A 21,940-nucleotide genomic window follows, 5' to 3' on the forward strand; every position below is an offset into this window, starting at 1 on the left:
AATGCTAAGGAGATGTTTCCCTTTATAGAGAGTGTAGAACTAGTTTGCATGGTCTCAGAATAAAGCAGTGCGAATTTGAGACTGAGATGTGGAGTAATTTCTTCACTCAGGGCTTTGTGTGTTTGAAACTCCTTGCTACAGTGAACTGTGAGGACAGAGTCCTTGTGTATATGTAGGGCTGAGATAGATCCTTGATCAGTAGGAGAATCAAGGGTTATGGGAAAAAGACTGGAATGTGCACATTAGGAATATTGTATTAGTCATGGTCTTAATGATTGGTACAGCAGGATCTTGGGGCTGACTTCCCTAGTCCTGTTCCTATTTCTTATGGTCTTATGGAAGCATTAACACTTTTTCTTGTACCACAATTGTTGTCAGCCCAGCTGAGATTGTCCAGAATTTTCTGAATATATTTCAGATTTCAAGCATCCACAGTGTTTATTTTTATTTAAATGGTTTCAATTGATGTGCATGTTTTACTGACTGTCTACAGCCTATGAATTATCCGCCAAATTGTGTATAACCACAAGTGAAAATGCTGAATTTCAGCATGTGGAGAACTAACAAGGTAGTAAGGAGCAGGGAGCACTGACTATGGTCAACTGTGCAATCAGAATAGCTGTCCTGGGCTGGTTGAAGAAAGGAAGTTCAACAATGAACAGGCAAGACATAGCAAAAGCTAAGAAGCATCCACTATTGTTTTGGGCAGAACTGATTCTGGGCATTTTGATGCATAAACCAAAGTTCTCAGCTATTTCCCAACTAAAGTTAAAGTGCTGCTCAATCCTAGGCATTACATTCAGATGCAATGTATTTGGTAAATTTATGCCAGAGTTCCAAAGTTTGATTTAAAAATTTAGTTTGATTGTTTTTAAATGTCCTTTCAGTAAATAGACATGATACAATTCTACGTAAATTCTTTTCTACTAAAATTGGTGTCTATGACTAAGTCAGAGTTGTCAAAACTACACCTATGGCTGGTTGATGAGTTTTCTTGATCAGTGTTGTTTTAACAAATAATTCTTGAAAATATTTATTGTTCAATTGGGCACTTTTAAAAATTAATTCAAGAAATGTGGGTATCACTAGCGTTGTTGCCCATCACTACATTACTTTTTATTGCCTGTCCCTAGTTGCCATTGAGAAGGTGGTCTCTTGAATTTCTGCAGTCCGTTTCCTGCAGGGAGACCCACAATCCCATTAAAGGAGGGAGTTCTCCTCTTTCAAGCATCTACCTGTCAACCCCTATTCACTTACATGGATATTACAGCCAGATTAGATTCAATGATACAAATTGATTACTGAGGCAATGCTTACAATTGCACGGATTTTAAAAGAAACAGAAGAGAAAGTGAAAAGTGCTGACAGCACAATATGTTCTTATCCTGCAACAGGTTTTAAGGTAGATGTATAAGAAATCAGGATAGAAGGAAATTGCAGTAGTTAGACAAAAAGAGGATTTGGTTTCAATTATGTCAATTAATGTTTCTGCAGCAGCAAATATCATCCCATCTGTCACTTGCACTGCAATTATTGTTAGATGTGCATAATCTGTATGCAGTTTCGATGAAAAATAATAATGCTTGTCACATTATTGACAATTTGCTTTAAATTATTAAAGTTGCTGGTATTTGAGTCTTATGCTATTGTATAAAATAACGAATATTATCCACAAACAGATTGGCAGATGGATGCATTTTATAAACAACGTATAAATGAAATTGGTTACTCAAGAAAATATACCAAAAATGTATGCAAGAACATAAAATAAGAATTATGTACCAATTTAGTGTCATTTAATGCCATGCAATATATTTTCAAACTAGACAATAAGATGACACATGCATTTTCCATGCTGGCAAAATATATTTTAAATGAAGTGAGGAATGGGCTAATAAAATCTGGGAAGACAAACAGCAACAGCCAACATGATGGTATAAATAATCTAAATGGGAAAAATAATTAAATAATTTAAATCTTCTCAAAGCTCTAGCAAGTGTGCCCTAGTTTATAAACAATATAATGGGAGAAAATAAAACTTTGGGACCACATTTTGCGTCACAGTTTTCCCACAGCTCCTCTTGAATAATTAGGTGGAATTTAGTAAATATCCACTTTTAGTGAGGGACATTATGTCTTTTATTCCCAGCTTAAAGAAATATCTCTGGTTTCCTTGTTATAGGAAGAATATTGTTCAGATGGTGAAAGATTGGACTAAATCCTTCTTTTACTCCAACATCTAACTAATGGATGGACAATTTATTTTATTCCTTTCCTCTTTTAAATCAGCAGTTTTCTTTCGTATTCTCCAAAGCCTTCACTCATTGTTGGATACATTTCAAATGGTGCTGTCTCATACTTGAGGAAAAGCTTTGTCTAAGAAAGTGCTGGCAACTATTCCCTATAATGGACACCAGGATTTAGTCTGATCCTCTGATTATCTGAAGTCCACACACATTTATTTCCAACATGGGTCACTGGATACTGCCAAGATCAGAAATTCTGATCAACGTTTCCTTTTATAAAGCACAGTCCAGAGCTTCTGCCACTCTCCCTTGATAAGAATAAATATTCAATTAATCGACAGGTGATCCAACTCAGGAATCCTAGTCTGTAAGGCTCAGCTATATATTTGGTAACCTGGCTGAATTGAAGTAACCTCCAAAAAAACTTTTACAGCTCACTCATGGGTTTTGAGATCTTCCCTATTCATGTAACTGAGTTTAATCAACTACCAAGTCATGGAACTGAGCTTGATCAATTTATAATTATATTTAGAAACATTAAAAAGGACAAACGGGTTGTTTACTAGACTTTAAATCACTTTGGAAGGATACTGAGAAAAAGAAAATATTTATATATTATACACATTGCTGTTAATGTGAAAATGATGAACAAATCGCCAATATAGTTCATTTGGAAACAGTTAAATATTGTCACTTTCTGTGTTTGTAAAAAATGGAAATGGATCGGAGATTTTTTCTCTGAGAACACTGTGCCTTTAAATTATTTGTTGATGTGATATTCACCAAGCCTAATTAATATGTAAAGAAGAGTTAATAACAGGAAGCAAAGAACACAAAAGAAAATTGTTAGAGGCAGCTAAAAGCTTTCAACAGCTTGTATGAGTCAGCAGCTCTAGAGCTTTTATTCACAGTGACTGCAAAAGAGAAACTTCACACTATGATGCATGAAGAAACTACCAGAATTATAACACATTCATACCTTGTATTTACTGTCATTGGTACAGTGAATGGTATGCCTGGTTAAAGTTCCTGAAATGTACATGAGTTACAAAGTACATTGTTTTCACTGTATTAACAACAGGTTATAGAAATTCCAGAAGGATTTAGAAATGGAGTGTGCATCCATAAAACCTCATGTTTCCTTATGATTCTCTGATAGGAAGCTGGTTCATAAGAACAGGATGAACACCTTAATTTGGAGAAATATGCACCATAACTCCCAGAGTGATGGCAGTGATATATCTACTGATGAGGAGCCTCTCTTTCAGCAAAGCTCCAATGAAGATAGCAGAATAAATGTAAGTATATGTTATAGTAGGAGTTGGAAGCCAGTTTTTGTAATGCATTTGTCAAGCATGAAAAAATGTACCAGTTTATGAAGTAGAAAAAATGGAAGTTGCATACCAGGAGAGTGACAATATTAAAATCATTGTGCATGACATTGTGATGGATGTTGATAAAGTACAGCTAGAAATCCAAGTCAGTTATGCATGAATGTAAGTCCACATGGATGCATTTTACATTGTCCCACATCGCCTGTAAATTTTTCAGAATAAAATCTCTGATTTTTGTTCCCCTTATAAGTTAAAGAAGCTGCTTAAAGACTGAACATCATAAAACATGTCTCATGTGAATTTCAGGAGGTCACAGATTTAATTTACTCTTGACCCCTTTGCAAAATTCTGACATTTGTAACCATCAGTTTTTATATTTCACTGGTAGGGTCTCCTAATGTCTTGTTGTGGATTTAAATGTTAAAATCTGTTGCAGGTTATAATTGAAATGAGTCAGTTTAATTCTATGATTGTTCCTGAATGGCTTCTGTACTTGTATGTCTTTACTGGTCATAGTTTAGGCTGTCAATGAAGGCAGAACAAGTGGAGTTCTTTGGAGGAGCTGATTTTGATAACTGGTTCCTAATAGCACAATCACTACCAAAATGGGGTACATTTCTGATATATGCAGATTATTTCACAAATGTTGAAGTATGTATATAGTGTGTATAACTGTATTTTGTGTTAAAAGCTGCGTTCTGTTTATGCAATCATTGCTCTAGAACACTGAAATCAATTAAGCAGGCAAAATAGGGAAGAAAAGCATTTCATTCACATTTTTGGGATTTGCATGGAGTATAAACTCCATTTTGCACATACTGAGGAATTTGTTTTTATTCCTGAAAATGGGATCAATTATTGTATGATTGTAAGAATACTTTACAGAATGATTGTAAGAATACTTTTCATGATTATGCAGCTGCAGCTCATTGCTTGTCTTTGAATGGAAATAAGCGGACAAAAAGTGTAGTTCAAACTCCTTACATTGTGGATCTGAAATATTTTTCTCTCAGGTTGTCAAAGATTGTCTTATTCAGGTGGAAAGCAAAATAACATCGACATAAGTGCTTTTGGAAAGCCTTTGTTTATTTTTTAAATAAATATATGGGATCTGAATTTATTGCCTTTCCCTAGTTGCCGTTAAGAAGATAGCAGTGAACTCCCTTCTGAAATCGTTGCAGTGCATTTGCATTAGGAAGACTCAAAATTTGTAAGGGAATTTCAGGGTGTTGAACCAATGACTCTGAAGGAGTGGCAATATAATTCCCAGTCAAGATAGTGAATCCCTCAAAGGGACCCTTGCAAATTGTGGTGTTCCCACATATCTGCTGCCCTTGACCTTCTAGATGGTATTAGTCCTGATGTGGGTGTATGTTTCTAAATACAACAACGCCAGCTGATCCAAAGAATACTCAGTTTAACTCAGTAATTGTCATATCCTTCATGCAATAAGCCTCACTATTGCTGGCAATTCTCACTGATAATATGCTGCCAGTGTCATTACTTAATGAATTCAGAGCAAATCACAGTCATTGTCCCAAAACTAAATGCTGTCCAGATTTCTCTACAGAGATAAACCAAGGCATATAACATAGCTGCAAAAACAAAGTTTCTGGAAAAGCTCAGCAGGTCTGGCAGCATCTGTGGAGGAGAAAACAGAGTTAACATTTTGGGCCCAGTTACCCTTCCTCAGAGCTCAAACGGTCACCGCACCTGAAACATTAACTCTGTTTTCTCCTTCACAGATGCTACCAGACCTGCTAAGCTTTTCCAGCAACTTTGTTTTTGTTCCTGATTTAAGGCATCCACAGTTTTTTTGGTTTTTATATAGAATATGGTTGGCCCGTTTTCTACTTAATAATCTCAGAAAATTCAACATCATTGGATAATTCTGTGGATGGTTTGGAATGCTGTTCAAGTAGATGATCTTTGTAGCCAGTCTTCATGATGGAGGTGACACAAACTCTTGAATGAAATGTATGTTTTGCTGCATCAAGCCACTCCTGACATTTTAAAGTATGCTGCTCCTGCTTTTTAGTCCCGTGTTGTAGCTTCACTAGGTCGACACCTTATTATCAGACTGGTGCTGCTCCTGCTCTACTTTCCTGCACTATCTGTTCAACAAGGAGGTTGATCTCCCAGCCTGATGGCACTGAAAAAGATGAAGATATACTGAGCTATTATATTACAAACTGTGGTTGAATATAATTCTACTGCTGCTGATAGCCCACAACAGTTCATGGATGCTCAGTTTGGAGTGGCTAGACCTATTCAGAGCCCATGCCATTTAGCACAGAATTGTTACCACACAATACGATGGAAAGTATTAGCGGTGTGAATGTGGACTTTGCTTTCGATGCCGAGGTCATGCCAGGTGGCCTATCACATTCCAGTTCCTTTCTTTAAGCTATAGTAGTTGGATGCAACTGAGTTGTTTGCTCGGCAATTTCAGAGGCCAGTTAAGTATTAACCACAATGCTGTATGTCTGGAGTCACATGTAGGACAGACTTAGTTAAATGTCTACCCTTTACACTGACAGAATTCTGAAAAAAAATTTAAACAGAACAAAGAATGTATCTGAGATAATGGGAACTGCAGATGCTGGAGATTCCAAGATAATAAAATGTAGGGCTGGACGAACACAGCAGGCCAAGCAGCATCTCAGGAGCACAAAAGCTGACGTTTCGGGCCTAGACCCTTCATCAGAGAGGGGGATGGGGGGAGGGAACTGGAATAAATAGGGAGAGAGGGGGAGGCGGACCGAAGATGGAGAGTAAAGAAGATAGGTGGAGAGAGTGTAGGTGGGGAGGTAGGGAGGGGATAGGTCAGTCCAGGGAAGACGGACAGGTCAAGGAGGTGGGATGAGGTTAGTAGGTAGCGGGGGGTGCGGCTTGGGGTGGGAGGAAGGGATGGATGAGAGGAAGAACAGGTTAGGGAGGCAGAGACAGGTTGGACTGGTTTTGGGATGCAGTGGGTGGGGGGGAAGAGCTGGGCTGGTTGTGTGGTGCAGTGGGGGGAGGGGACGAACTGGGCTGGTTGAGGGATGCAGTAGGGGAAGGGGAGATTTTGAAACTGGTGAAGTCCACATTGATACCATATGGCTGCAGGGTTCCCAGGCGGAATATGAGTTGCTGTTCCTGCAACCTTCGGGTGGCACCTGTCCCCTCCCTACCTCCCCACCTACACTCTCTCCACCTATCTTCTTTACTCTCCATCTTCGGTCCGCCTCCCCCTCTCTCCCTATTTATTCCAGTTCCCTCCCCCCATCCCCCTCTCTGATGAAGGGTCTAGGCCCGAAACGTCAGCTTTTGTGCTCCTGAGATGCTGCTTGGCCTGCTGTGTTCGTCCAGCCTCACATTTTATTATCAAAGAATGTATCTTCCACTTAGTAGTTAGTAGCTAAATGGGCACGAAGATTTATGTTTATCTATCTAAGTGAGAACAGCAGGTTTCCTTCACTAAAGGATATTAGTGTACCAGATGTCAATCAACAGAGGTTACACGGTTGTCATAAGGCTGGTTTCAAATCTAATTCCAGATTTTATGGAATTCAAATTTCAACATATGCAATGGTAGGATTCATTTTACACCCCCAGATCATCAGCTTGGGTTTCTGGATCATTAGTTTACCAATAATGTAACTCCACCAGTGCCTCCTCTGTACTCTGCATGCTCTCAAAACGTGCTGAGAATGTGTGTCCATGAGATCTATCAGCATCCTTAAACCCCCATGCCATCCTTAACATTACCTACTCCAACACCCCTATTGTGACTAGTTAGCCTCTCCACACACAATAAAAAACAAACACCATCACACACAATAGATCAAAGCTTGCATAGTTTCAGACATTATACAGCAAGGCTACAAGTGTGAGGTGATGCACTTTGGTAGGAGTAACCAGAAGGCAAAGTACTGGGCTAATGGTAAGATTCTTAGTAGTGTAGATGAGCAGAGAGATCTTGGTGTCCATGTACACAGATCCTTGAAAGTTGCCACCCAGGTTGACAGGGCTGTTAAGAAGGCATACAGTGTTTTAGCTTTTATTAATAGAGGGATCGAGTTCCAGAACCAGGAGGTTATGCTGCAGCTGTACAAAACTCTGGTGCGGCCACACTTGGAGTATTGTGTACAGTTCTGGTCACCGCATTATAAGAAGGATGTGGAAGCTTTGGAAAGGGTGCAGAGGAGATTTACTAGGATGTTGCCTGGTATGGAGGGAAGGTCTTATGAGGAAAGGCTGAGGGACTTGAGGCTGTTTTTGTTAGAGAGAAGAAGGTTGAGAGGTGACTTAATTGAGACATATAAAATAATCAGAGGGTTAGATAGGGTGGATAAGGAGAGCCTTTTTCCTAGGATGGTGACGGCGAGCACGAGGGAGCATAGCTTTAAATTGAGGGGTGAAAGATATAGGACAGATGTCAGAGGTAGTTTCTTTACTCAGAGAGTAGTAAGGGAATGGAACGCTTTGCCTGCAACGGTAGTAGATTCGCCAACTTTAGGTACATTTAAGTTGTCATTGGATAAGCATATGGACGTATATGGAATAGTGTAGGTTAGATGGGCTTGAGATCGGTATGACAAGTCGGCATAACATCAAGGGCTGAAGGGCCTGTACTGTGCTGTAATGTTCTATGTTCTATTAAAATTCCACCTGCTTAAAAGCAAGGCCTTTTATCCTTAATTTATGACCTACACTTCTCATAGTTGGAAGACATATCTCAAAGAATATATCATTGACTTGTGGGGACGGAGAGCTTAGTCAGGAAGATGCCTTGCTTTTCATGCTATTGGAAATAACTAATCCTGGATACACGATGGAAAAGTTAGAAGTTAATTAAAAGCTAAGATAAAGATACTGGGATCTATTTCAGGTTTCAATGTCAGAGTGATACTATGGGGTTTGAATTCGAGAAACAGATTAGTGAGGTATTTCTGAAAGCAAATACATTTGGGAAATTTAACAAGAAGGATTATAAATGTGAGCAGGCATAAACAGATTCATTTCTTCCGCATTGTCATGCCTACCATCACTCAGATGCTTAAGAATCACAAGATTGGAGAAGTGATTCTGGGTCTGGTTTGTCAATGAACTCAATGTTAGGAAAGATTTTGGAAACTGCATCAGATCACAATTGAGTTTATTATTAGAATCAGGTCATATAAATTCAACAGAAGATCTAAATGTCAACCTTGTTAAGCCAAATGCAATATTTAAAGCCAGTCTGCACCTTTTAAAAGAGGAGGTACATTCTGGCTGGAAGAGGCACTGGAAGTGACTGAAGACAACATTCTGGACAGATAGAACACTGTTTAACAATGAAACATTGTGTAGACCATGCTGGAAGGTTATCAGTAACAGCCCTGGGGGCATTTGTAGATTGGATGGACAATAAGTAAGGGTTCCTTTATGGGTATGGAGCCAGGCAGCCCGCCAGACCAACTGTGAAGGTAATGACAACAGATGTCATTTACAGACATATGGGAATGGCGGATGCTAGAGAATCCGAGATAACAAAGTGTGGAGCTGGATGAACACAGCAGGCGAAGAAGCATCATAGGAGTACAAAAGCTGACGTTTTGGGCCTAGACCTTTCAGCAGAAACGGGGGAGGGGGAGAGGTTTCTGAAATAAATAGGGAGAGAGGGGGATGCAGATTGAAGATGGATAGAGGAGAAGATAGGTGGAGAGGAGAGTATAGGTGGGGAGGTAGGGAGGGGATAGGTCAGTCCAGGGAGGACGGACAGGTCAAGGGGCAAGATGAGGTTAGTAGGTAGGAAATGGATGTGTGGCTTTGGGTGGGAGGAAGGGATGGGTGAGAGGAAGAACAGGCTAGGGAGGCGGGGACGAGCTGGGCTGGTTTTGGGATGCAGGGGGGAGGGGAGATTTTGAAGCTTGTGAAATCCACATTGATACCATTGGGCTGCAGGGTTCCCAAGCAGAATATGAGTTGCTGTTCCTGCAACCTTCGGGTGGCATGGTTGTGGCCCAGGATGGACATGTTGTCTAAGGAATGCAAGGGGAAGTTGTAATGGTTCGCGGCTAGGAGTTGTTTATTGCAAACCGAACAGAGGTGTTCTGCAAAGCGGTCCCCAAACCTCCGCTTGGTTTCCCCAATGTAGAGGAAGCCACACCGGGTGTAATGGATACAATATACCACATTGGCAGATGTGCAGGGTGAACATCTGCTTGCTGTGAAAAGTCTTCTTGGGGCATGGAATGGGGGTGAGGGAAGAGGTGTGGGGGCAAGTGTATCACTTCCTGCGGTTGCAGGGGAAAGTGCCGGGTGTGGTGGGGTTAGAGGGGAGTGTGGAGCGGACAAGGGAGTCGCGGAAAGAGTGGTCTCCCTGGAAGGCAGACAAGGGTGGGGATGGAAAAATATCTTTGGTAGTGGGGTCAGATTGTAGATGGCGGTAGTGTCGGAGGATGATGCACTGTATGCGGAGTTTGGTGGGGTGGTATGTGAGGACTAGGGGGATTCTCTTTTGGCGGTTATTGCAGGGATGGGGTGTGAGGGATGTGTTGCGGGAAATGCAGGAGACACAGTCGAGGGCGTTCTCAACTACTGCGGGGGGAGAATGTTGCAGTCCTTAAAAAATGAGGACATCTGGGGTGTACGGGAGTGGAATGCGTCATCCTGGGAGCAGATGCAGTGGAGGTGATGCAATTGGGAATAGGGGTTGGAATTTCTGCAGGAAGGTGGGTGGGAGGAGGTGTATTCGAGGTAGCTGTAGGAGTCAGTCAGTATAAATGGTGTAACTGTAAGAACCAGGATATAGTACCCCAAACAGTTGAATGAGCTCACACATGTGGTCAAGGTGAGAAAATTCACCTTTAAATGCCTTTTCCTACACATGAATTATTAGCCTCATGAACTGCTCCATTCACCGTCCACTAACCTCATTCAGCTACCATCATTCTCAATCCCAATTTATACATCACTTCAGGATTAGACTCAAATGCTGCAAACATCATAGTATAACTCACGGCCTGTACACACTGTTAGCTATTCAAGTAACAGGTACGTCACCCAAATTACATTCGCTGATACACTTCCTTCTCAGAAGATGATGTTGCATAACAGTCCACAGTACCTAACCAACAGGGGTTGGGGATAAATATGTATCCTTACTCCATTTAACAGTTACACTAAAACAGTGGTCAAGGGGGAGCTGAAACATTCACCCTACCTTGCTCCTTTCTCTTCTAAATACCAGAAGAATTGTAGCCTGGCCAGATGGTTGTGCAGGAGCAAGAAGTAGTAGAGGAAGAAAAGACTCATAATGAAGAAATACATTTGCTTGTTTCATACATGCTCAAATATTGACAATTCCACATACTTTCGAGGGCAAGGTTTTAGAGTAGATATGTAGCTCGGGTTGTGAATGTTGTAGTTGGTTTGTTCGCCGAGCTGATTCATTGTTTTTCCACAGACGTTTCATTACCTTGCTGGGCATCTGACATTGGTCCTGTTCATAGTGGGTAGTAGGTCTTTGGTTCAGGTGAGCACTTGTCGTAGGTTTGATGTGGGTTTGTGAGCTACTCTGATGCCCAGTAGTCATAGGAGTCTTGTGGTCAATTCAGATGTGTTCTTGTTGTAAGGTGGTGTGGTGGGTGTGTCAGGGCCTGTAGTATTTCCTAGTGTTGTAGTGCACAAATATTCCTAGAAGCCTGGTTGTCCACGAAGAAAGCCATCAACAAACACATAGAGCTCGACCCCATATACACTCCACCAAGAAGAGGAACCGAAAGTGAGGTAATCCAGGTCAACGGGCTCCAGAGTTTAAATAACAGGTGGGAAAACACAGCGTTTCATCGGAGGCTGCACTGATGATGTTATCCAGCAGGGTAATGAAACATCTGCGGAACAACGAAACAGCTCAGCGAGCCAACCAACCACAACTTTAGAGAGGGTAGTTTTGAGACAAATGTTTCACATTCACTGCAGGGAGCAGTTGGAGGGCGGAGCAGCAGCACAGAGTGAGAATAAAACTGACCGTGCTCAGCAGGGCACATTATAGCCACGAAGAAAACTGAAGTGACAGCATTGGCTGGTGGAAGATCTGCACTAAATTTGAAAAAGAACACAGCAAAGAAGTATTAAGAACTTAATTAACTCATTAGTAAATTTATTTAATTTAATAAAGTAGTTAACTAAGTACAGATGTTTGGGCAGTTGATATGCTGTAGCTGTAAGATGTGGGAGCTGTCTGATCCAAATGCGAATTGCGGTGACCACATCTGTAGCAAATGTTGGCTGCTCGAGGAACTTTGGCTCAGAGCTAATAAGCTGGAATCTGAGCTTCAAACACTGTGTCACATCAGTTTGCTTCAGGAGGTAGTCACATCTGGTAGATTAAGTACTTCAAGTTCAATCAGTGATCAGGGACAGCAAGGTGTGACCTCAAGTGAGGCAGGCAGGAGGTTCCTGTATTCAGGAACAGAAGAAACTCAGCTCTTGACCTTGTCCAACAGGTGTGAGGTACTTGCTCCCTGTGTGGATGAGTGGTGAGGAAAAACGCTGTCAGGAGGATGAGCCAACTGACCACTGCATCATGGTACAGGAGACCATTCAGGAGGGGGAGGCAAAAAGACAAGCGGTGGCTCTAGGGGACTCTATACTTAGGTAGGATTGATAGCATCCTTTGTAAGAAGGATCAAGTTATTATTGTTGTGGCCCAAATTGGGAATTAGGAAAGTAAACTTGTGGCTAATGGAGTAGTGTGGGAAAGAGGGGCTCCATTCCATGGGGCATTGGCATCAGTTTTGGAACAAGAGGAATCTGTACCATTGAGACGGTCTCCAGCTGAACCAATCTGAAACTAGTGTTCGAGCAAAACGGGTACATAGGTTGATCACTAGCACTTTAAACTGTGAATTGGGAGAAGGGAAGGGGGAAACAACATTGAGTATAATAATAAATAGAAAAAGACGGCAGCATGTTAATGTGTGCAGGAGGGTTTAACTACATTGAAGACTGTGAAAGAAGTTATAAAGAAGGAGAATTTAGGAGATATTGTTAATGGAAATGTTATAATTCAAAAACAAAATAAAATATAAAAACCAGTATAAAAGCACCTATCTGAATACTCATAGCATTCCAAACAAATCAACACAAATCATCTCAAATGAATAGTAGCCATTATGGAGACATGGTTGCAGGATTGTCATGACTGTGGATTAAATATCCAGGGGTATCAGATGATTCGGAAGGACAGACAGGAAGATAAGTGGGGCCATGGTGGTGTAGCTCTGATATTTAAGAACGAGATCAGGGAGGTAGTGAGAGATGATATAGGTTCTGTGGAGAATAAGGTTGAATCCATTTGGATAGAAATTTAAAAATTCTAAGAATAAAAATTCACCCATAGGTATAATCAATAGGCCACCAAATAATAACGTCACATTGGGGTAGGTTTAATACCTGGAAAAATGGTTACAGCAATCATCGTGGAGATTTTAATCTACATGTTGATTGGTCGAAGGAAATTGGTCAAGGCAACCTTGAGGAGGAGTTCTTTGAATGTATCCATGATAGTTTTCTTGAACAGTACGTAATGGAGCCGACGAATAAAGGACCAAGCTATCCTACATCTGGTCCTGTGTAATGAGACAGAAATAATTAATGATCTCATGGTTAGGGATCCTTTTGGAAGGAGCAATCACACTATTGTTGAATTTAGAATACAGATGGAAAGTGAGAAAATAAAATCCAATGCTAGAATCCTGTGCTTGAACAAAATAGACTGCCATAGGATGAGGGAGGAATTGTCTAAAATAGACTGGAAGCAAAGACTTTATGGTGGGACAATTGAGGAACAGTGGACGACTTTCAAAGCAAGTTTTTAAAGTGCTCAGAAAAGTATATACCAATGAAAAGGAAGGACTTTCAAAAAAGGCGTAATCAGCTATGGATGTCTCAGGAAATAAGGGTGCTTTCAAACTGAAAGGCGAGGCATAAAAAGTGGCAAAGACCAGTAGGAAACCAGGAGATTGGAAAAACTTTAAAGATTGACAGAAAGCCACAAAAAACCTGTAAGAAAAAATAAGATAGATTATGAGATTAACCTTGTTTAGAATATAAAGGCAGATAGCAAAGGATTCTACACATATATGAAACAGAGTGGCTGAGGTAAACATTGGTTATTTAGAGGATGAAAAGTGGTATTTAGTAATGGTAAATGAGGAAATAGCCAAGGCATTGAACAACTGTTTTGCGTTGATCTTCACAATGGAGGACATAAATAAGACACCATTAATTGCTGACAAGGAGACTAAGGTGGATGAGGGTCTAGAAACTATCATTATCATGAAAGAGGTAGTGTTGGGCAAGCTAATAGATCTAAAAATAGACAAGTCTCCTGGCCCTGTTGGAATGCAGTCCAGGGTATAAAAAGAGATGGCGGAAGCAAAAGCAAACAGGTTTGTGCTAATTTTCCAAAATTCATTGGATTCTAGGGCAGTTCCAGTAGTTGGAAAACAGCAAATGTGACATTACTGTTTAAAAACAGAGGTATGCAAAAGATGGGGAGGTATAGGCTGGTTAGCTTAACTTCTGTAGTGGGGAAAATGCTTAAGGAAGCAATAGCAAAACATCTAGAAAGAAATTGTTCTACTGGGCAGATGCAGCATGCGTTCTGAAAGGCAGGCCATGTTTAACTAACTTACTGGAATTCTATAAAGACATTATGAGCAAAGTAGACAATGGGGACCCAAAATATATGGTGTATCCAGATTTCCAAAAGGCATTTGACAAGTTGCAGCACAAAAGGCTGTTGTATAATATAAAGTAGTATGGTGTTACAGGCAATGTATTAGCATGGATAGAGGATTGGTTAACTAACAGAAGCAAAGACTGGGGATATATAAGCGCTTTTCTGGTTGGCAATCAATGACTAGTGGTGTGCCTCAGGGACCAGTGTTGAGACCACATTTACTTACAATTTACATAGATGATTTTGAGTTGGGGACCACATGTAATGTGTCAAAGTTTGAGAATGACATTAAGCTGAGTGGTAGAGCAAAGTGTGTGGAGGACTCTAAGTTTGCAGAGGGATATAGATAGATTAAGTGAGTGGGCAAAGGTCAGGCAGATGGAGTACAATGTTGATAAATGTGAAGTGTCCATTTTCGTAGGAATAACAGTAAAAAGGAATATTATTTGAATGGTAAATAATTGAAGCATGCTGCTATGCAGAGGAACCTAGGTGTCCTTATGCATGAATCACAGATGGTTGGTTTGCAGGCACAACAGGTAAGTAAGAAGGAATTGGAATTTTGTCTTTCATTGCCAAAGGGATTGAGTTTAAAAGCAAGGAGGTTATGTTATGGCTGTGTAGGGTGCTGGTGAGGCCATACCTGGAATACCGCATGCAGTTTTGGTCTCTTTACTTGAGAGAGGTTGTATTGACACTGGAGGGGGGTGCAGAGTAGATTCATTAGGTTTATTCCAGAGTTGAGAGGGTTGGCCAATGAGGAGAGAATGAGTAGACTGGGATAATATTCATTGGCATTTAGAAGAATGTTTATAGAAAGATATAAAATGATGAAGGGAATAGATATGATTGAAGCAGGGAGGTTGTTTCCACTGGCAGGTGAAACTAAAACAAGAGGGCATAGCCTCAAAATTAAGGGGACCAGATTTAGGACTGAATTGAAGAGGAACTTCTTCACCCAAAGGGTTGTGAATCTTTGGAACTCCCTGTCCAGCGAAGTAGTAGAGGCTTCCTCATGTCTTTAAAGTTAAGATAGATAATTTTTTGAACAGTAAAAGAATTAAAGGTTATGGTGAGAGTTTTGGTATGTGGAGCTGAGGCCACAGAAAGATCAGCCGTGATCTTATTGAAAGGCGGAATGGGCTTGAAAGGCCAGATGGCCTACTCCTGCTCCTGGTTCTAGTGGTCTTACGTTCATGGTGTACGTATAAGTGGCCTAGAGTGTAATATAATAAAAATGATATGGCAGATCCCAGCTCATCACAAGCGAGATCACACATGAGCTCTGTTGTACAGGCTCAAAAGAGGACTTCTATGGGACAACATGCAGAAATTCACTGATAGGCTCTCACAGAAACGAGGGGTATGTTGGTCAGGCTTGCCAAAACATTTCCAGTCACTATCAAGGAAATACAGCTGCAGCCTTCACAAAGCCTGTGCAGAGACATCGTATAGGGTGTTCTTAGTTTATGTTGAGGTTGACAATTAATTCCTGAAGTCCCTGAGCTGATATGACCTCCTGTTGAATGTCCTTCTCCCACTCCTCCCTACAGTCCCTCGTCTAATAGTTTGAACTGCACTGTGTTGCCTTAGCTCATTATTCTTGTCAGGTTTCATAACAATGGAATCTACAGGACCCATGACTGGGAGCAAGTGTGAGCAGAATCTATGATTTGAAAACTAAGACCTTCATCACATGTGATGCCAGTCGCTGCATATTTCACTAAATAACAGGACAAAGCACAAAACTGAACAACTCACCTATGAACTCAACAACAGCCACTGGTAATCAATTAAGCTAATCTGAAAGTTGTTGATGATCCCTTTAATTAGCATTGGTGGGAGTCCATCATGAGGCTAAATACAAGTTAAACTCGAGTTTAACAAATAACACTTGTTTAATCACTTAAGTGAAAAATTGCATCAATGGAGTCTAATCAATGTTCCACATTATTGGACATTCTGCCAACTTGTACTCTACAACACACTCTCAGCATCCATGTTAACAAGCTTATCAAATTGCCATACAATTAGATCCATACCAGAGGTAAATGTGCAATGAAATGTCAATTTAGAACTGAAATGGTATATGTGTTGCGAGCCAATTTTTCCCTCTATAGAGGATTCTTCAATTATACATCATTAGATGTTGTTGTCATCAGCTGCCCTTCAATTCGAGGATGATAACTATTCAGAGTTATGAGTTTCAGCTGAGGGCCTTCCTCTTAAATAGTCTATTTAACAATGAGGTTAATGGCAGACAGGCAGCTATGTAGGGCTGTTACAAAGCTGGTTAGATAGGCACAAATAAATAATGAGAACAGTATTACAATGATTATATAATAGAATTGTATAAGTAAATAAGAGGTTTCAGAGTGTGCAGTAGCTTTAAAAGTTATCTAATACCTTGGAGACAGTAAATATCCTGCACAATTCCTCTGGATTGATTTTTTTTTTGCAGAGAAGCTGCTGACCCTGTCATAAGCAAAGAGTTTTTAAAATTTGCTTAATTTTAAAAAAAAATTTCATTTCTGATTGGAAACTGGTGGATTAATTCAAAGGTATTCACAACACCCATTTAATCCATAATGTAACTCTCAACATGATAGCCTCATTTTTATTTGAGGAAATGCGTAATGAAATTGGTTGAAAAGGAACTTTGGGCAATCATGAGAATAAATAATTGAACAAAAGTATTGAAGAACGTCAGTCAGGCATCAATATGTCTTTTTAAAAAAAAATGTAGGACATAATATCTCTCATGTCAATATTTATTAAGCCTGGCATTGATTGTAAGTAAACTGTTAACTCCAGTTAAGTGTGAAGTGTGCACAGTGAATTCAGGAAGAATATTTTCATAGAAAGGGCTGTGAAAGTTTGGACAATTTTCAAAACTCAGGTAGATGCCTTGTTAAGTGAGGATATCAAGAAATATCAATCTTAAAAAAGTAGATTTGTGGTATACAGGTCAAACATGATCTAATTTAATTACAGGGTAGGTTTAAAGGCTAAGTCTTCTACCATGTTTGTATGTGCGGCGAAAGGACTACAAACTCACCGTGTAAAGCATGGTTTGATAGAGGGGATCATGCTTGACAAACAGTAGACAATACCAGTTACGTTGAGCATTCCCAGCTGGAAGCAATGTTTCTGACTATGTTTTCTTTTGTCTATAACTATCATTGAAAACATCAAAATCAGTTTTACAAAAATCTCAAAAAAGCATCAAGCAATTTTGCGCTGACAACCTTCTTTTTGCAGGTTCTGCTGATATGCTCAGACCAGGCTATGTTTTGCATTAATTTCAATGAAGAAAGTACAATTGCAGTTTTAATGGATTTGCTGCTTGTCGCCATAGTTTCAGTTCTTATTCTTCTTTATCTGATCTCACAGAATGCATATTCCCAAAATCAGATCAGAATATTATTCAGTAAAAGTTCAATACTTCTGTTGCAGTCAATGATATTATATATAGTGCCTTATAATGTGGCATTAATGGCATCATCAATATTCTGTAATATTATTTCTGGAAAACCTCTAACAGATGTCAGGGCAGCTTTGCTTCACCTAATGTCAAAGAGCACTTATGCAGAAAATATGCTGAATAGCTTTTCCCAGGTTCTTTGACCTGTGTATCCAATTGCATTTATGTTGATACAAAAGAAATTGACAAGTAGACAAAAATGCTATTAAGATTTAAAACCATCTGAAGCAAATATTGCCCAGGCAAACAAAAAGAATACAAGAACCATTCCTGCTCTATTTTAACCACAGAGCTGCTACAAATGTTATGTTTGTAAAGTTCTGTCTTTAACAGGCTAGATTTGGGAAATAATTTGATGGTAACACTCTTACTGCTAAATCTGATGTACATGTGTTGCAGAATTTGAACACATGATTTAGACTGACATTTTACTGCAGTGATGAGGGGTATTCTCTTTTTAAAATTAGTCTTTCTTAAGGGCATCCTCTGTTCTACTGGTCAAATTTCCATGTGTCCCTATTTGTAGAAAAACCCTGGTGAGTTTTTCAGGTATCTTGGTGAAAAAATATATCCTTTTGATCCACATAATATAAAAATCAGGCTATCTGGACATTAATGTCACCGCTTTTTGTCAAATATTGCAGTGTGCATCTTGGTTGCCATGTTTACTTGATTATAGTGACTGCAGTTTTAAATTATTTATTTTGCCCTGAAAATATGAAAGAATAAAGCAAGTTCTTTCTTTGACTACTAGACATCTTTTGACATTTTAAAATAAGTGCAAAATCAAAATGCAAAATATTTTACAAATGAGATAGAAGTCAGAGATAATTAAAAAGGCTTTAAACAAATAAATTCCAGTGATGGATTGTATTTATCTTGCAGTGTTGTGGGAGAATATGAAGGCGATTTGTAAGACATTGACAACAATTGCCATGATAGTCTCTTGTGAGACCTTGGGCTAGACTTAAGAGAAAATACACATTAATATTGAGCTACATGGAATTTGGCACAAGAACAGCAAAGTTATAGACGTGCTCGCCAAGGCAGTATGTTTGGTTGCAAATGTTTCGTCACGCTGCTAGGTAACAGCATCAGTGCACCTCTGGTGAAGTGTTGGTCTTCTGCCCCACTTATTATTTATATGCCTTGGTTTGCTTTGTACGTGGTATTACTTCCAGTTTTGTTTCTCAGTGGTTTGTTCACAGGGTCTAATTCAATGTGTTTGTTGATGGAGTTCTGATTAGAATACCAGGCCTCCAGGAATTCCGTGACATGTCTCTGTTTAGCTTGTGCAATTATGGATGTGTTGTCTCAGTCGAATTTGTGTGCCTCGTTACCCATTTGTAGTCAGACAAGTGACTATACAGATAAATGAACATCAACTAACTACCAAGAGACCCACCCAATTCTCACTTGTCTCACTACACGCTAACAATGAGGGACACAAATTCGACTGGGACAACACATCAATAATCGCACAAGCCAAACGGAGACATGCCAGGGAATTCCTGGAGGCCTGGTATCCAACCAGAACTCCATCAACAAACACTTTGAATTAGAGATAATGGGAACTGCAGATGCTGGAGATTCCAAGATAATAAAATGTGAGGCTGGATGAACACAGCAGGCCAAGCAGCATCTCAGGAGCACAAAAGCTGATGTTTCGGGCCTAGACCCTTCATCAGAGAGGGGGATGGGGGGAGGGAACTGGAATAAATAGGGAGAGAGGGGGAGGCGGACCGAAGATGGAGAGTAAAGAAGATAGGTGGAGAGGGTGTAGGTGGGGAGGTAGGGAGGGGATAGGTCAGTCCAGGGAAGACGGACAGGTCAAGGAGGTGGGATGAGGTTAGTAGGTAGCTGGGGGTGCGGCTTGGGGTGGGAGGAAGGGATGGGTGAGAGGAAGAACCGGTTAGGGAGGCAGAGACAGGTTGGACTGGTTTTGGGATGCAGTGGGTGGGGGGGGAAGAGCTGGGCTGGTTGTGTGGTGCAGTGGGGGGAGGGGATGAACTGGGCTGGTTTAGGGATGCAGTGGGGGAAGGGGAGATTTTGAAACTGGTGAAGTCCACATTGATACCATATGGCTGCAGGGTTCCCAGGCGGAATATGAGTTGCTGTTCCTGCAACCTTCGGGTGGCATCATTGTGGCAGTGCAGGAGGCCCATGATGGACATGTCATCAAGATCCTGCATACAAACCACTAAGAAACAAAACCGGAAATAATACCAAAAACACCAGCAAACCGAGGCATATAGATGACAGTGGGACAGAACACCGACACTACATCAGAGGCGTGCTGACAAAGTTACCTAGCAGTGTGACAAAATGTTTGCAACCAAACTCACTGGCTCAGCGATATGTCTGTCTGCAACCACATCCACAACCCGAGCTACAAATCTTCTCAGGCTTTAAACCAGAAAAACAACTTAGAAACTGATTAACTTCTCCCAGGAACAATCTTTTATATCCTGTTTAGTAAGGCTTATCCTGTGATGTCAGGTACTAGCTGTCTTATTCAACATCTTCCTACAAGTAATTTGGTTGGTTGTTTAATTCTTTATAATGTTGTTTCAAGTATACAAAGTAGGTATGCCAAATAGGATTACCGCTGCCCCAACTATGTCATCTCTTCCTAAGACTCTGACTTTATAAATTCTTTTGATTCTAGTGTTTTACTATCCTTTCTGAACAAACAGTGATTTGAAATGGGAGTGATAATGGGAACTGCAGATGCTGGAGAATCCAAGAATATAAAATGTGAGGCTGGATGAACACAGCAGGCCCAGCAGCATCTCAGGAGCACAAAAGCTGACGTTTCGGGCCTAGACCTCTGATGAAGGGTCTAGGCCCGAAACGTCAGCTTTTGTGCTCCTGAGATGCTGCTGGGCCTGCTGTGTTCATCCAGCCTCACATTTTATTATTTGAAATGGGAGGACTGGTTTTTCAATCATTTGAGTATAGCTGATTTATTTGTTGACATCGATTGCGGCTGATCAGGCTCTTGGTGTCATTCATCCCATTCATTTCTTTTAATCCTAATGAATCATGATGCTTAAGTAAGATAAGGAGCCTGCAATTTCAACGTACTGTTCCTTCGGATCTGTTAATGAGGTACATTCATTGCTAATTTGGTACATGTTTTATAACAGCACCATTCCTATTGATTACCTTGACCCACACCACTTGACCTTACTCCTGACTTGGCAGTGTATTGATACAAAACTGTATGTTGTCATTGGCTAGTTGCTCCTGACAGAATTTATGCTCTTTGTAATAGCATTTTTTTAAATTGATGGAGACCATTAGTGGAGTCGGCCACTTTGAAACAACAGCAAGGTTTTTCTTTTTCTACCAGTGAATTGTCCCAGTGGTGAAAAATTATTTTGGAGTGCAGTGGGTCATAGTTTAGTAAAGCTGTGCCTGAAACGTCAGCTTTCCTCCTCCTCTGATGCTGCTTGGCCTGTTGTGTTCACCCAGCTCTACATCTTGTTATCGCAGAGTCTATGTGCTCCTTTAAGAAGCTTCTGACTGAGCTCCACATTTAGTTTCTTCATATCACTGAGGATATTCTAGCCAACATGTTTTGTTTTGAAATCCTAAAATTGTTGTAAAGTTCTTGAAAGTTTCATTGGATTAACCACAACTGGGACTCCACGAGTGGCATTATTTCATGTAGGACTTTGACGACTGTGGTGGTGGAGTGTAATTTCTTGGAGCCATTGAGAAAAATCGTCGGCCACTATCAGATGACAACCACCAAACAAAAACCGGTCAGTCCCTATCTGTTCCCACGATCTAAGGGGGAAAGATGTTAGAAATCAGTGGTTCTCTTCTTTCAATGCTGATATAAAATATTCTATCTGTTTAGTAATTGTGGCTGTACACTTGGTGAAAGCTAAGCATCTCTTGTCAAGGATATCACAGCTCTCAGTGAGTGAGAGATACCCAGCTAATCATGGAAAAAGAGTCATCAACCATTGTGAAGGATTTCCTACCTTCAAAATAAATTTTCATAATTACGACATTTGGTTTCATTACTGGCCAGCTTTCTATACGTGAGCGATGTATGGTGAGACATTAGGATTCTTTTTCACGTTCGTTTTGTTGGCCATTACATTTTTGTTTCTCGAGTCTACAAATTGAGTTTGACCAGCTGGTAAAG

At 40.3% G+C, this 21,940-nt stretch overlaps 1 protein-coding gene across 3 annotated transcripts in view; it reads left to right on the top strand.

Moving 5' to 3' along the window:
* Positions 1-3,162: 3,162 nt before the first annotated feature.
* Positions 3,163-21,940, top strand: part of LOC125460042 (ninjurin-1-like) — a 30,571-nt gene continuing 11,793 nt past the window's right edge. The window contains exons 1-2 of one of the 3 annotated variants that reach the window (XM_048547107.2): positions 3,163-3,256; positions 3,406-3,544. In XM_048547107.2, coding sequence (XP_048403064.1) covers positions 3,428-3,544 — 117 coding nt within the window. In that variant the 5' untranslated portion in view covers positions 3,163-3,256; positions 3,406-3,427. Of the gene's footprint in view, positions 3,299-3,405; positions 3,545-21,940 lie in introns of all 3 variants that reach the window. The other 2 variants (XM_048547106.2, XM_048547105.2) reach the window with 2 other exon arrangements.

This window comes from Stegostoma tigrinum, chromosome 16, assembly GCF_030684315.1.
Source record: "Stegostoma tigrinum isolate sSteTig4 chromosome 16, sSteTig4.hap1, whole genome shotgun sequence".
NCBI lineage: Eukaryota > Metazoa > Chordata > Chondrichthyes > Orectolobiformes > Stegostomatidae > Stegostoma > Stegostoma tigrinum.